This window comes from Egretta garzetta, unplaced genomic scaffold (genome assembly GCF_000687185.1).
Source record: "Egretta garzetta isolate BGI_Z169 unplaced genomic scaffold, ASM68718v1 scaffold154, whole genome shotgun sequence".
Lineage (NCBI taxonomy): Eukaryota > Metazoa > Chordata > Aves > Pelecaniformes > Ardeidae > Egretta > Egretta garzetta.
The window spans coordinates 8,715,113-8,731,031 of NW_009259600.1; the positions used below are offsets into that span (position 1 = coordinate 8,715,113).

General features: G+C 38.4%; 1 protein-coding gene across 5 annotated transcripts in view; it reads left to right on the forward strand.

Moving 5' to 3' along the window:
- The first annotated feature begins 885 nt into the window (after positions 1-885).
- The window catches only part of EMC2 (ER membrane protein complex subunit 2), a 45,937-nt gene continuing 30,903 nt past the window's right edge, over positions 886-15,919 (forward strand). For 2 of the 5 annotated variants that reach the window (XM_035893848.1, XM_035893845.1), the window contains exons 1-4: positions 2,540-2,620; positions 5,924-6,037; positions 9,334-9,398; positions 13,678-13,763. In XM_035893848.1, the coding sequence (XP_035749741.1) occupies positions 5,926-6,037; positions 9,334-9,398; positions 13,678-13,763 (263 nt within the window). In that variant the 5' untranslated portion in view covers positions 2,540-2,620; positions 5,924-5,925. Of the gene's footprint in view, positions 970-1,456; positions 1,478-2,539; positions 2,621-5,923; positions 6,038-9,333; positions 9,399-13,677; positions 13,764-15,919 lie in introns of those variants that run through there. The other 3 variants (XM_035893846.1, XM_035893847.1, XM_035893849.1) reach the window with 3 other exon arrangements.

Genomic DNA, 15,919 nt, shown 5'->3' on the forward strand with positions numbered 1-15,919 from the left:
GGGAGAGTCTTTAGCTGGGTGGTTCAATACATTGCAAACATTATACAGTAGAGAAGCTAATGCAGAGAGAAGCTGTGTGACCTTTGGCTTTTTTATTTACTTACTGCTTATCTGTGAAGAAATAATGGAGCAATAGAATAATTCCCTGAGCATAGAGTCTTGGTTAGTTTGGCTGTGTAGTATGGGGATAAGAGGAGGAACATGGCACGGGCTGTATTTTAGCAGGTGCTAGTACCTTGCCCATCAGAAATAGTGCCCGTGCTGTCTTTCCTGCACCTTTTTCTTGAGGACTCCAAAACAAAATGGAATTCAAAAATATTCCATTTTCAGCTCAAATTGCACTAATATCAGAAAATATTTTAGCTGGTATTGAAGAAAATAGTGCTGTAACTGTAATTAAGGATGAAGAAGAGGGCTTTCTTGCCAGTGTGTCAGGTGGTCAGCTTATAGGTGGTTTTGCTCCGATGCTTGGTTGCATCGCTGTGATGTCATTAGACTAATTTAGCACTTTGGGAGAAGATTGGTTGCTTGTTCTTTTATATGTCTCGTGAGAAGGTATGGTGGTTGTGAAAGCGGAGCTTGGATGGAGAGCAGGCAGGCCATGACAGGGGAAGGGAAGTTGTATGGAGCATCACTAGTGTTACTGTTAGGCTTTCCCAAAAGTTGCTCTAAAAACAGCTTGTGTACAGAACTTCTCTAGTTTTGATTTTGCTTGAACAGAAATTGTTACAAACCCCAGAGATTTAGGGGTTTTTTTCCTTCTGTTGTTCTCAGGTGTCAGCGACTGCAAAGAGAAATGAGATTTCTCACAGGAGAGGTAACGTGCATCGTGGATACATTTCTGTACATTTAGCCCTAGGTTGTTTTGGCTGGGAGTATTGCAGTGTTGGTGTCTTCACGCTCTGGTGTAAAGGCCAGGTATAGGATGTTCAAGTCTACTGCTTTTGGACCCGGCTAATTCATGCTGAGGTGAGCGACCTACACTTGGAAATAACCTCCACAGTCTGTTTCCAAAGAGTTTTGACTGACATTTGTGGCATTGTGCTAGGTGCGTTGTTTTGCATATGGGTATGCTGAATAGGAGATTTTTGGGGACTGACTGGGGAGTTTTGTCATATCAGCTTCCAGTTTATGTCCAAATGAAAGACTTGGAGCGTAGGGGAAATCCTTGAGGATCTGCATTGGTACAAGCAGCTGTCTGCGCTTCAGAAGCACACATTTGAAAAATTATATATTTTTTTCCTCTATTTTAAAAGATGGAAAGTAAAAAATGAACAGATTCCTGGAAGAGGCAATGCAAAGGCTCTTCTTGTGTACTTTAACAGATCCCTGGTGCAGTGAGGCTTTCCGTGCACGGCGTGATCCCAGCATCGTTGTGACCTAGTCCCTAGCAAAGAACTTGAACAGCTCTAGGAATGGAATGTAGCTCATCCTGAAGTTGCATAAAATGCTTAATTTCCATGAAAACAGGTGTATGGTTGGTATTAATCTGAAAAATGTGCTTTATAGACTCAGTCCTTTCTAAACAAAATGCTTTTTACTTACATACTCCTCAAAGATGAAACTGTGGTTGGAGGTCAGGGAAGAAGAATAACATGAGGCGGATGAAATACAGTGTGTACCTTCGCTTCTCACTTGGTTTCTGTGGGACAAAGGTGGGAGTTTAACAGTGATTAAACGGGATGTTAGGTACATGCATTGCACAGGTGGTTAGGAAAGATAACTGAAAATAACTCTGATTTCCACTGTTGGAGGTGTTGGTTTTATTTTTTCTTTCTTTACTTTGTCTGCAGCTGTGTCTTGAGCTTTGAAGTGTATTTTTAATCCTGTGGAGCAGGAAAACCTCACACTTAACTTCAGGATCTTGATCAGTGGACTTAGATGAACCAAACGTGGCTTCAGGGTGCTATTGTATTAAAATAAATGCTTATATGTGGACATGCATCATATATTTTACAGCTTGCTTACTTGAGACTAAGGCGGTATGTTGCTCCATTTTTTTTTTGCCACTGTTGCTAATTATCCTGGAGAAAATGGCATTCTGTTTCCTGCTTCCTTCATATTTACAAGAATTAGAAACTGTGTGGAGTGACAGGGAGCCAAGAATTGCAAGTCTGGCAAAGCAGCATGATGTAGTAGTTCAGCACGTCAGTCGTAAGTGGTGATGTGGAGCCTCTTACGTGAGCTTTTTAAACCGTGTAGAACATTACGGAGACTGTTCATAAATAATTAACATGGTTTCAGTGATACATTGAACATTAATTTGGCCTGTGTAGTAGAAATATTTGGGGGGGGGGAGGGAAGTACACCTGTATAACTTCATTTCAGGAGCAGGTTTTGTAGCACACAAGTTATCTTGTGCATGCAGAATTAGTGTGATCTGCAAATAAGAATGATAGTCAAGAACTAATGACAGTTGGCTTTCACAGAAAACTCATCTGACGTATTGTCAGAATTGGACAAAACAAACCAGGTTTTCTTTTCTTTCTTTACCTGGCACAGAAATCTAACAGTGATAACATCTCAAACCCAGCTGAAATGAAGCAGTGACTTTTGGCTAGTGACAGACGGGCTTTCTGGAGATCTTGGAATGCTGTCACGGCAATTCTTGTTCCAGTCAGTAAGTCGTCTTCACTGGGTATCAAAACCAAAAGGAGAAAGGGGTGACATATTTTCTAAACGAGATTTCTTGTAACATAAATTGAAAACAAGTGAAAATAATATTTTGGAAGATTTTGAATAGCTCATGATGACTGTTGCTTGAATTACTTAAGTTTTCTGGATCATTAAATTAGTATTGCTGTTAAAAATTGCGCTGCTTAAGTAGTGCATACTACGAGTTTTTGTTACACGTTCATGTGAGACTTTTTTCCAATGAATTCTTTGTAATTTTTGAAAATATAAAATACTTTCTATGATGAAATTTGACAGTCTGTATATGTGAGGCCATTTTCTTGCAAATGTGTGTATCAGGGAACATCACATATAGTAGAAAATCCCAAGTGAATTTTAAAAGTGAACACTTCTATCTATAGTGTCTTTAGTCGTTAGAGCCCACTTTAGATGACAAAATTGGTTCCTTCCTGTGACTTAGAAACTGAATTCACATTTACTTTGCGTGGAAGGACTCTAGGAAATAGAAGACAGCCCAACATTTTGTCTCTGTCATCATCTCTGTGCAATTAAATGTTGGTGTGATGTCTTTGTTGTGTTCCGTGCTGTGTTTGCTTGCTTTTAGGTATTCCTAATTTTTAGTTGTAATCAAAGTGACAGGTCAGTTTACTCTGGATTTTATATATGAATTTATGGGATTTTACAGCAGGCAAAGGTGAGAGGCTGGGGTTTTGGTTGAGGCCGCTCTGAAAGCTGAGTTGTTAGGGTGAAGGGCAGCATCCGCGGTGCCCAGCTGAGCTGCCTTTGCCTCTGCCTCCACCTGCAAAGTACGGCTGCGGCGGCCGGGTAAGGATAGGGGTCTGGAGACCCGCAGAGAGCAGTCGCCAGGCCACTGTGCTCCCTGTGCGTTTAGGTAAGCTTGTTGAATCGGTGGATTTGTGGGGTTTTTGCGTTGATTCATATTTTGTGAGATGAGAGTGGGTGGACCTGAAGGGTGGTGGCAGATTTGGTGTCCGTAACAGAAGAAAACACACAAATGAGCTCTAGAAATGTAATGGTTATGGGGTCCCTGAGCGACCGCTGATGGTAGCGGTTGTTGTATGTCACGGTAATGTTTTGGAGTATGCAGTGTATGTCTCTACTAATAGGGGTAGCTTCTTTCATTTCATCAGGTGCTTCTAGATATGGAGGACTTGAAAACGATGATCCAACTAAACAATCGAAGTATAAATAATTATAAGAGGATTACTTCATATCTGGTTGCTCAGGCCGAATTAACTGACGCCTTAACAGACACAAAAATAAAACACAGGTTATTTCTTTTGGCTTCCTGTAGGCTGCTTGCATGTTTTTAGAGAACAGCAAACGTTGTGGCAAGTGTGTCTGCTCCTTTGAACTGGTAATGTTTTGATTTATATGTGCAAAGCTTGCTAGTTTAAGAGAGCCTAAAACTAAAACAAATGTATCAATTGCTCAGGACCAGCCTATATACATGACGGGAGTAATTGTAATTAAAACTAGACATTTCTTTAACAATTTTTTTTTTCTGAAATCCCCAATTGCTACTGTCCAACTTTGTATTATGTGCTCTATGTAGATTTGCCTCCAAGACTTAAATTATTATTGGCTGACTTTTGATAGCTTCCGTAGTAAAAATTTCATTAAGTTTGACAACATTGCAAAAGGCCTTGCTTAAGTTTTACTGCAGTTTTTAGCATTTTCTTTCTACCACCTTTTACATAAAATTCAGTATTTCTAAAACTAACGAGCATTTCAATAGATTCACATGAATAAGAACATTTATTTTTGCTTTGGTTTTTGGTCATCAGCTGATGTACTGTTCTCTGTCCTGAAGTTTTTTTCCATCACTGTAAATGCTGTTCTTGGGTGATGAATGGTAGATGTGCATTCTGTTATACGTAATTCAGACCATTCTGAATATTCCATTTGGAATCATACTGGAATGAGGCATTGATAATTTCCAAGTAAATGAGTAGGTAGAAATCAGACAGCTTATTTATTTTTATGGGTTTAGCTTGTCAGCTTTTGTGAATGTTTGTGTTCTCTCACATTCTTGCTGTCTAACTTTGAATTGCCAGGGACCATCATGTGTCTAGAACCATTTAACTTTACCCATGCATATGAAATGTAACCCTGTGGTGGTTTTGGTTGAACTTCAAAATACAAAATGTGGCACAATAACAGTCTTATGAGCAATCCGAGATCACTTCAGGTAGATGGAAGGAAGTTCAGTGCTTAATTTTTACTGTCAGTTATGTTAACTATGCGCTTTGAGGTGCAAGAAAAACTGACGATGTTTATATCTAGCGTTGTGTTTGTTTTTCCAGCTGTTGTGAAGTTTTAAAAAAATATTGGCAACAGTTGTCGCAGTACCTTCATATTAGTAAAGCCACTACCTATTAATGAAAACTATTTTCTGTAAGTTTCCTCAAAATTCCTTCTTGTATACGGAACATATACAGGCATATCAATGTGTAGGTGTATATAAAATCACATTCTCAGCAATTTCGTGATCCAGAGGATAAATAAAACCTAAGGTAGGTAGTGCTCTCTAGCTGACTTCATCAGTGTGCCTGCTCTCTTGGAGATCTGATTCATAGTAAAGGTACTCTTAAAACAAAACCCCTGATGCTAAAATAAGCCATCTTTTCCGTCTTACCTAGATCAACAGTGATAATTTTTATACTTTGGGGCATTTCCTTGATCTAGAAAGCCTTCACTTCCATGTCTGCCTTTCTTGAGGCTCCTTTCTGGCGGCGCATGTAGATTCTTTTTAGAGTGGAAGATCGCAGCATTTTGCTTACACTGTTAAACGTGAGCAGTGATTGAGTTCTCATAGGTTTTCTAATACTTCAGTGAAAATTTATTCACCTGGAGCAGAAGTGCAGTTTTAGTAGTGTTTGTAAATGTGTGAAAATACTTGGGAGAAATCTCTCTAAGCCTATTTTTCCTAACCGTGGGTAATATCCATTAAATTTTATTATTTATTGGATAACTAGGTATAGGGGTTTTTTACTGCACATGTTACTAACTTGAGAGGCTGCAAACTTAGAAGTTTGAGTTGATTATATCAGAGCATGAGCATGGTTTGTGTGATACAGTTTCAGAGGTCTGATACACCTATCTGTTCTCCGGTGGTTTTCTAGTATTAGTAGAAGTCACTTTTTTAGATTTATTGCTCTCTGCCCCATTCTTCCTATGCATATTTTCCAGGAGTAAAATTCAAATTCTGTTACTATCCAGAAATCTTAATATTTTCTTTTTATTTTTTTCTCCCCTTTGCCCCCAGATATGCGTGATAAAATGAGGAAATGGAGGGAAGAAAACTACCGAAACAGTGAACAGATAGTGGATGTTGGAGAAGAGTTAATTAATGAATATGCATCTAAACTTGGAGATGACAGTATGTAAACAATCATTATTTTTAAAACGTCTGTTATCTGATTTTGTTTTCTCTTTTCAGACTCTGTTTTGTACTTCTTTGTTGCCTTTCTGTATATACTGATGTTGATGAAATATATATTACATTCTTAGTCTGGTAGGCTGCCAGAATTCCTAGATTTTCTTTCTTTCCCAAATATGGGCTGCAGCGAAAACAGACTGAAAAATGACCTCCTAGAACTGTTAGTTCGCTAGATTAGTAGTTAGACCATTATGTGAAAACTTAGCATGAAACTGTTATCTAGCTGTCATTTGACTGATTTGCTGTTCTTCAGCATGGGGGCAAAAATTGAAAAGTATCTTTTTATAACAGAGAAAGGTATTCCTTAATCAAATAATTCATACTGTAGGAATTAATATTAAGGCTGGTTTTATTATAACATTACGTTTGTGATATTATAGTTGAATGTTAGTGTCAGTTTCCACTATTAGTGAAATTACTATTTTCAGTGGATTTAAACCACCTTATACTAATTTCAATAGACAGAAGTGTGGATATAACATTTCATACTAAAAGAGAATTGTTTAGAAATGTGTTACAGTACAGTAGCACTCTTTGCTATAAGCATAAAGTATAACAAAATGCTGTCAAGATTGTATAGGTTTGCATACTAATCTCACACAGGTTTTTATTTTAATGCTCATTCCTTCTTCCTTTTTCCTTTTTTACAATTCAGGTAATTTAATACACAGTCTTTAATACGTTTCTCTTGTGGTTCTTTCATTTTGTTAACTGCTCTTTTATAGTCACAAGTGAATTTTAGCAACACGGTAGTGCATTGTATTTACTAATAAAGTTACAGTATTCCATATGATCAGCTTTGTGCCGTTAGTTAACTTGTTCAGTTAGTTTAGTAAGTTAACTTTAATTGCAAATGCCTAACTTCCTACAGTGTTCCAGGAATTAAAATCCACATAAACATTTCAGAAAGACACTTTGCTTCCCTTTCTTGTCAGGTGAGGAATCTTTCAGTATTGGCTTTGGGGTTCTGCAGATAGGATTTGTTTTACATCGATGTTTTGCTCTGGTTCCATCTTGCACCCTCCGAGCTCTAATACTGTTCTGGAGTTCTTTCCATCGTAAGGAACTTGGCCACTGCAAATGTACTTTTTTGGATATAAATACATGGATAATCTAACCAAAGTACCGCGTATAGAAGAAACCTGTATGCACAGCAGTGAGTCATGAAGTGCGTTTGGAGATTCAGTGCCTGAAGAAGACACTGCACTGTGAGGGGCTCTTGCACCCTAACTGTGAGGAACGTGCTTGTTTTTAGACTGCATGGGTAGGCTTAATACACCCACCTGCAAGAGAGTTGTCGTAGGTTCCCTCTGCTTTAGAAGAACTTTGAGAATTTACCTTGATTTTGCTTTCTTCTTATCATGTTGCTAGTAATTTAGGAGAACTGTATTTTAGTAAGAAAGTGTTGAGGAGTTTGGTAGTCCTCTTAGATCTTACTGATGCCTTTCTGAAATATTGTTCTCAGTAATCCAGGCAGAGTCATTCCTTTCTTGTTGGTGTTGAGTTTGTCCTTCTTTTCAAGATATATGTATTTTATTCTTTCATAAACTTGGCATTCAGGATTCATTACATAAATTAGCTGCAGTGTTTCTGAGATTCTTAGCAAATGCATATTTACATATTTGCATTCTGTTTAAGTAGTAGCAGACTGGCAACTGTGGACAGTTTTAAAAACAAACAGGAAAAAAAAAGGAAAAAAAAAAAAAACCAAACACATATAGCCATAGAAGGTGAATTGGTTGGGTATGATGGATGTTTGTCTTGTCGCTTCATGTGTTTTCAGAAAATACCTGGATATTACAATGTCTAATTTCAGAATGCGTATAGAAAGGAAAATAATGAGTGCAGTGGGGCAGATGATTATAACTTGCCTCCTCAGCTAGAAGACATCCAGTGTAATTGGGGAGAAAAAAGATTTTATCATTATTAGTGTTTTTAAAATAAAAATAACTTACTGAATATTCAGTCTAAGGGGTGGGGATACTATTATCCCCATCATAATTTCAGTGAAAAGTTGGGATTTTCTCATGGATAATTAGTAGTTCAAAACCTTTGGTGTTTTTTTGGTGGGGTTTTTTTTGCTTGTTTGTTTGTTTGGTGTTTTGGTTTTTTTTAAGTTTGAGCAAGAAAGCCCTAGTACAGATTAGAAAAACACATCCCTCTGGACTGGATACTTGATTCTCTTACAAGCGTTCCGTTACCTGATACCTGACACTAACCTGTGCTAGAGTTAGAGTATCAAGATAGAGGTTTGATCGAATGGGGAGGGCAGTTTCATAAACTATAAAAGTATCTTATTATTGTGTTTAGAATTTTTTAAAAAGACATATTAATTTATATCATGGGTAGATGTTGTCTATATTTTGTCTGTATCTATGTATGTACTTTTACATTCATGGAAAAATGTATACATTATATAATAAAAATAGAATATATGTCTTACAAATAGTTCTAATGGGGAAGAGGGAGGGGTTACAGGCAAATTAATGCCTGTTTCTCTTTTGTATACTTAGCAAGAAATAGTAATTTATTTAAAAAATATTGGAAATTCATATCATAGAAACTATTTTTAAAAATGAGAGGGCCTTTTTATTTTGGAAGACAGTTGCTTCTGTTTCAGTTCCCTGAAATACTGTGTGCACCTGATTGGATTTACAGGAGTTCGGAACACTTAGTGCTTCTAATACTTGCGTTACATGTTTCCCTCTACTGTAACCTCTCTTTTCTGCAACTTGTGTCGCTACACTGTTAAGTTCTTTATACTCAAGACCTTGGTAGGCCTAGAACAGAAATGTAATCTGTTACTGATGTAGAGAAATTGTTCCTATCCAGGAAGAAGGCAAAATTTGTAGGACTTCCAGCAGTGAAATAGTTAAGGGAAATTTGTTTTCTTTCTAGCCCAAATGGCTGTTCTCCAGGTCTGATGAGAGAGCAAGTCCTAATGGAGATCTATTTAGAAGACTGCAGCTATAATGTTAGGAAAAGCAGAGAGTTAGAGCTTTTTGCCTTTCAGGATGTCAAAAGGTACTTTGTTACTAAAAGCAATAAAATTACTTGAATGCGATTTTAATTAATTCCAGCAGTTTCTTAAAATGTCTCTGTTTCAGTAGTGAGCCACGGGAGTAGAAAGGGAAAAATATACAGACAGAATTCATTAATCTTGTTTACATTGTAGGTGTTTCCCGTTATCTTAAAAAAACCCAATTATCTGCATTTAATGTCTCTTTTGTGTCCAGTTTGGATAATATATGAACAGGTGATGATTGCTGCCCTGGACTGCAGCCGAGATGATTTGGCAATGGTAAGTTTTTCAAGTTGACTTTTCCCTCAAACATTAAGTTTTCTTCCTGGGTATCTCTTCCAGATAGTTCTTTGGACAGTTATAGGATATTCTGTACTCCATAACTTGGACTTGTAGAATATCTATCAAGAAATACACTGCTGGGAAGAAACTGCCTCCACCCACATTCTCTAATGTGTAACTTTTGTTTAGACAGATCATGTCTCTTCCAATAGCCATGAAAATATTTACAGCTACTCTGGTATGGGCTAAATGTCAAGAATAATATTGAAGTTGCCAAATTGTACAGAGAGTGTTTGTTTATTGAAAAACTCTCAAATTATACTGGTTTTTTGAATGTTTTGAGGTAAAATGTCCTGTCATGCATATCATATTGTATGTCATGTTGGCTATCATCAAAGAAAGTCATTGACATACTGGAGCAAGTCTTCAAGATGAATAAGGAGCTGGACTGCATAATGTATAAGGAAAGGCTGAGAGATCTGGTTTTGTTAAGCCTTGAGAAAGCTAAGAAGGGATTTTATTGCTATCTTTGAATATGACTAATGGGAAGGTATAAAAGTGGAGACAGATTTTAGTAGATGTGCAGCAAAAGGCAAGTGCGAGAGAGATAAGCTGCAATGAAGGGAATTCCAATTGGATATTGGGAAAAATCAATGGGGTTAGTGGACACTTCGGGACAAGTGGCAGAGAGAAGCTGTGGAATCTCCCTTGGAGATGCTCAGAAATGGTTTGGGATGTGGCCCCACGGTCACTTGGAAGCTGGCTCTGTTTTAAGTGGAGATCTGGAGATTCAAAGGTCCCAAATTATTCAATTATTCTTGGTAAAAGTGTTGTTAATGGATATTTGGGTTACTCAATTTGTATGCAAATTTATTTGAATTATACAAATAACAATTTAGATAAAATTAGTTTATTTAGAACTGTAACACCTGCTCACTAGATTAAAAATGAAGAAACACTGAAACAAACAAAAAAACCCAACCAAGCTTAGTTAATCTTTTAAAGGCAGCAACTGAAAAAGGCAAAAGTGTGTTGTGCAGGCAAATTTTAATAATCTTTTCGTCCCCCCTTCACAAAACGCTGGGGAAAAAAAACCCATGAGCTTGTGTTGTGCCCTGAAAGCCAGCAAGCCTGAGCTTATTCTAAGTAAAGAGAAAGATATTTTCAGGAGTCCAGGTCTTTCATGGGGATTACTCTTCCAGTGCCTTGTTCTCTGTCAGGTAGCAAAATACCCCATAAAGTCTTTGAGCTTCATGTGATGTCATTTGGGTGAAACTTAATGGTCTGTGATATACAAGGGGTCAGACTAGAGGATGTAGTTGGGCAAAGGGCAAAGCAGGCACAACTAGGCAAGTTTATCTTGCATCCCGTATGTATATGGTAAAATGGAGTACGCTGGAAAATACAGCACATTCAACTTGTCGTGAACCCACTGAACTTCCCTTTCTCTTGTTCCTCAGAAGAAAATACTGTTGTAGTATAGCTGTCTCTTTAAATAAAAACAAATAGACTTACTGTTTAAATAAATATATTTCTGTTTTCTGATACCTATCTAAAACAGTTTTGGTCTTTATTTTCAGGGTCTTTTTAGGAAGACTTTCACAATGTTGTTGAGGGAGCCAGTGTTGAAAGATCAGTTGTGAAACACTATTTATTTTTACTAACCCTGGCAGGGATTTTAAATTTCAGTTTCTGTGCCCTCTGAGGAATACTGCTTGAGATGAGGGAGTGCAACATTTTGCATGCAGCCCAGAAAGGAGGTTAAAAGCTTAGAGGGAAACAGTTTTTTCATTATTTTTTTTAATTTGATTGGTTTATAATAAAGAAGTAGTTAATTCAAACAAGTCAGCATCATATGTGGATTTTTGCTACAGCTGTAGCCCCAAAGTAGACAAACAGCTTCAGAACTTCTGTTTTTTAGCAGTGAGCTTTTGACAGCTGTGATGCATTTTGCCTGGGGGTATAGGTCTCATCTGCTCCAAATGAGGAGGCTGAGATGGTTTTCAGAGTAATTTATCTGACTTTTATTTTTTCTTTTTCTTTCTCTTTCCTCTTTTTATTACTGTTGTCCTCTCTGTCCCGCACAAAATGACCGTTCGTAATGCGTGCCCCTGCAGCCAGTTCGTTCGCGTGCCTATTTTAGTGAATTCACCTACTGTTGGCAGGCACTTGCACCACCAGTGTTTTACGTGCTGGAAGTCCAGGTTTATATTTCTTTGCCTTTGTCAGACCTTTAAAATTAAGAACCTACATGATTAAAAAAATGAGAAAGCAAATTAACTGCAAATTAAAGTTTCACATACAAATGAGATTTGCCATTGTAACTGCTGAGTTTCTGAGAGAATCTTGAAAGTAGATTATTGACATAGTGCAGAACTTCAATAACATAAATTATTATGGGGATTACAGTTTAAATTTAAAAAGAGGACATTCAGTGCTGCTGAATCCAGAACATTTTGAAGATGCAGCTATTGTAGTTTATTCGTGCACTTTTGGTTTTGAAAGTGTTGCAGTGAATTGTTTGTGCCTGTGTCACAACTTCCATGTCACTTTTTTGTGTCTAATGTTTTAATCTACAGGAGTTTATCTTGGCATTGTGGCTGCTGTATTCAATTGAATAATGATCATGTAGTCAGATCTCATGTGAACAATTCTGGTCTTGTAGTACTCCTGCACCTGAGTGCTACTTAATCAGCTCTTTTTATTCTGTTGATGGTGTTTTTCTAGATGTAAAAGTCCATCTGCAGATTGTGGAATTTAGTGTTATTGCAAATGTTACAATTTTTGACATTAAAAAATTTTATTGGAGAAAAGCAGTGCATGTTCTTATATGGAAAATCACTGTCCTTTGGGATTTCCAGATCACCACAGGGTGAATTTATTGTCTGCAAAAGTTCTTTTTAAAATCTGGAAGGTTGTTTGTGGAAAAGCTGGAGTGAAAATACTTTTCTGGAGTTTTATGTAAGTTTTCACAGATGAGTTCAGACCTCATGTAAGGTGCTGCTAAGTACCTGTAGTTTTTTATGACAGTTTGTTGTCCAGAGCAGCAACAGTTCACCTAGACATCACTCAAAGTGCCAGTAAACTGTTCCTGTTCTAAACCTGAGTCTTGCTATGTGAAATTGCATTCTTGAGATCTTGGTCCATTGAAAATGAAGATGATAATGATGAAAATATTCTGTGCTTACTTGAGGCTAAGTGCTACTTCTCTGATTATGGTTTCCTGTCTCCCTTCTCTGTTTTTTTGCATCTGGGAGAGGTGTGAATGTTTTTCTTTGCTGTTCACTAGCAACCTGTTTATCTACAGAAACAGAGAGGGAAAAGACTAATTTTTACTGATTCACTTCTGTATTTTTCCTTTGACTCATGGTTGTGGTGAGATGGAACAGATTATGTAGATAGGTCGCTGCTAGAACCCTAGGTCTGAAGAACAAGTTTATAAGCTGAGTTGGATAAATGGATGCCTGGAAAAGGAGGGTTCTGTGTGAAGCTTTTAACGCGATTCAAACCACTGGTCTTTTTGAGAGCCTGTGGACAGTACTGCCTCCCACCGTAATGAGTCAGCTACAAACTTTGCAATGCTATATAGCCACATTCGTGATATGGTTAGAGTTAGTTTGTTCTGGGGAAGTTGTGACTCAGTCCCTCTACCAAACATCCTTTTTTGCTAATCCAGAGAAATCTGCCTGTGATGAATTCCTTTTATCCAGCCCAGGTGTCTCACTGATTTCAGGAGTTAGAAGCTGTGCCTTCTCTGCCAGCAGGCTCAATCCAAGCCAGTGACAAACATTTTCTTTGGATTTCAAAGTTTTATTTTAAAAATAAACACAGAGCATAGTATTAGCATAGTTTGTTCCATTGTGAGATATCCATTTATTAAAGAAGTATCACATAAACTCTTACTGTCTTTAATTTGTTTTTTACTGTCTTGTGTTATTATGGGGCAACTATGTAGACTTCAGGTTTTAATAGCATCAGAACTGTTTTAGTAGGCGAGTTTAATTTTCTAGACAAATAAGTATTTCCAAGAAGGCCTGACAATCTAATGACCTGTATGGAAGGTATTTCCTAAATTAGCCTTCTAACAGACAAAGTTTAAGTTTCTGAGCTTCTCTTTAACAATACGTGTTATTGCTTATTTCAAAAATCGGTAATTGCTTTTACTCAGAAGTGCCATTTCAGGTTGTTGAATCATTAGCCAAGGATTTTTTTTTATCTTCCAGCTTCTTTGTAGATAATTATATTCATAATAGTATTTTTGGTTTTATTTGTATAGTTTTGTCTTCAAGAACTAAGGCGGCAGTTTCCTGGGAGCCACAGAGTTAAACGATTAACTGGAATGAGATTTGAAGCTATGGAAAGGTAAAACCAGTATTTAAAAAAATTTACTTTCTGTCTGGAAAGGTGCTTGCTATTTCTTAAAAAGGCATTCAGGTGCTATAAAAACATGGCAAAGCAATGCTGGGAAGTTTCTTTATAGAAAATAATGGTGTGCGTGATCATATTATAATGTTAAGACATTTTTATTGCAGTTTTGCATGTACTATGCCGTGTCACATTTTTGCTATCTTCCCATCAAACTTCATAGATTAAAAAGATCTCTTACTTGACAGCATAAGTCATTGTACAGTAAAACACTAGACACTTCTTTTGGCGAAGTCTGTGAGGTACACGTTTCATCTCACAGAGCTAGAGCAGCATATGAAAGTCAGTGCCAGCGGTTTTTTGCCTTCATTGTTCTCCTGTGCTCCTAATTACTGCAGGATGTAGCTTGTTTTCTGAGTGTGGATAAATCTGGAAGAACTTAGTAAGGATTAAATCTACAGTGTTTGTTGTAGAAACAACTCAAAAAACATAGGGAATAGAATGGCAGAACCTAAAAATCAGGCTGACCTTTTTGAAATATCCTCTATAAGGGTTATAACGTACTAAGTTTAGTAGGAATTATTAGAATAATGAACGGCTTAAAACTTTACAGCTTTCCAAGATGAATGACCTCAGGGCTTGAGGTTGACCTTTACTGTCCGCCTTTCTTCTTGGATGCATCTTTGATGTTTGTGATGATACCTATACATCTGTTATATCTATACATCTGTGACTGGAGTGTGGAATGGAAGGTTGTAGGCTCTTTAGGAAGGACAGGCAGGGGACGTGAGGAGGGAGTGTTGCCCCCTGTGGAGTGCGTGGAGCTCTGCCTGGGGATGGATGAGGAGCTGATTGAGAGCTTATAGGTGGGGATTAAAGGGAGGATAGGGACAGGTGACATTACAATGGGGGTCTGCTACAGGCCACCCGACCAGGAAGACCGAGCAGATGAGGCCCTCTGTAGACAGGTAGGAGCAGCCTCATATTCACAAGTCCTGTTCTTCATGGGGGACTTCAACCACCCTGATATCTGTTGGAGGGACAACACAGCAGGGCATTAGCAATCCAGGAGGTTCCTGGAATGCGTTGATGATAACTTCCTTCTCCAAGTGATAGAGGAGCCAACAAAGAGAGGTGCTATGCTGGACCTTGTTCTCAGCAACAAGGAGGGGCTGGTGGGGAATGTGAAGCTCAAGGGCAGCCTTGGTTGCAGTGACCATGAAATGGTGGAGTTCAAGATCCTTGGGGCAGTGAGGAGGGGGCACAGCAAGCTCACTACCTTGGACTTCAGGAGAGCAGACTTTGGCCTCTTCAGGGATCTGCTTGGTAGAGTACCACGAGATAAAGCCCTGGAGGGAGGAGGGACCCAAGAAAGCTGGTTAATATTCAAGGATCACGTCCTCCAAGCTCAGGAATGATGCAAAGAGGAAGCTGGACAAAAATGCCAGGAGGCCTTTTATGGATGAACAGGGAGCTCCTGGACAAACTCAAACACAAAAAGGAGGCCTACAGAGAGTAGAAGCAAGGATAGATAGCCTTGGAGGAATGCAGAGAAATTGTCCAAGGAGTCGGAGATCAGGTTAGGAAATCTAAAGCCCTCATAGAAATAAATCTGGCCAGAGACATTAAGGGCAACATGAAAAGCTTCTATAGGTACATCAGTGATAAAAGGCAGACTAGGGAAAATGTGGGCCCTCTCCAGAAGGAAATAGGAGACCTGGTTACCTGGGATATGGAGAAGGCTGAGGCAATGACATTTTTGCTTCAGTCTTCACTGCCAAGTGTTCAAGCCATACCACCCAAGTCGCAGAAGGCAAAGGCAGGGACTGGGAGAATGAAGAACTGCCCACTGCAGGAGAAGATCAGGTTTGAGAGCATCTACGGAACCTGAAGGTGCACAAGTCCATGGGACCTGATGAGATGCATCTGTGAGTCCTGAGGGAACTGGCAGATGAAGTTGCTAAGCCACTATCCATCAGATTTGAGAAGTCATGGCAGTCCAGTGAAATTCCCACTGACTGGAAAAGGGGAAACATAGCTCCCATTTTTAAAAAGAGAAAAAAGGAAGACCCAGAGGACTACAGGCTAGTCAGTCTCACCTCTGTGCCTGGCAAGATCATGGAGCAGATCCTCCTGGAAACTATGCTAAGACA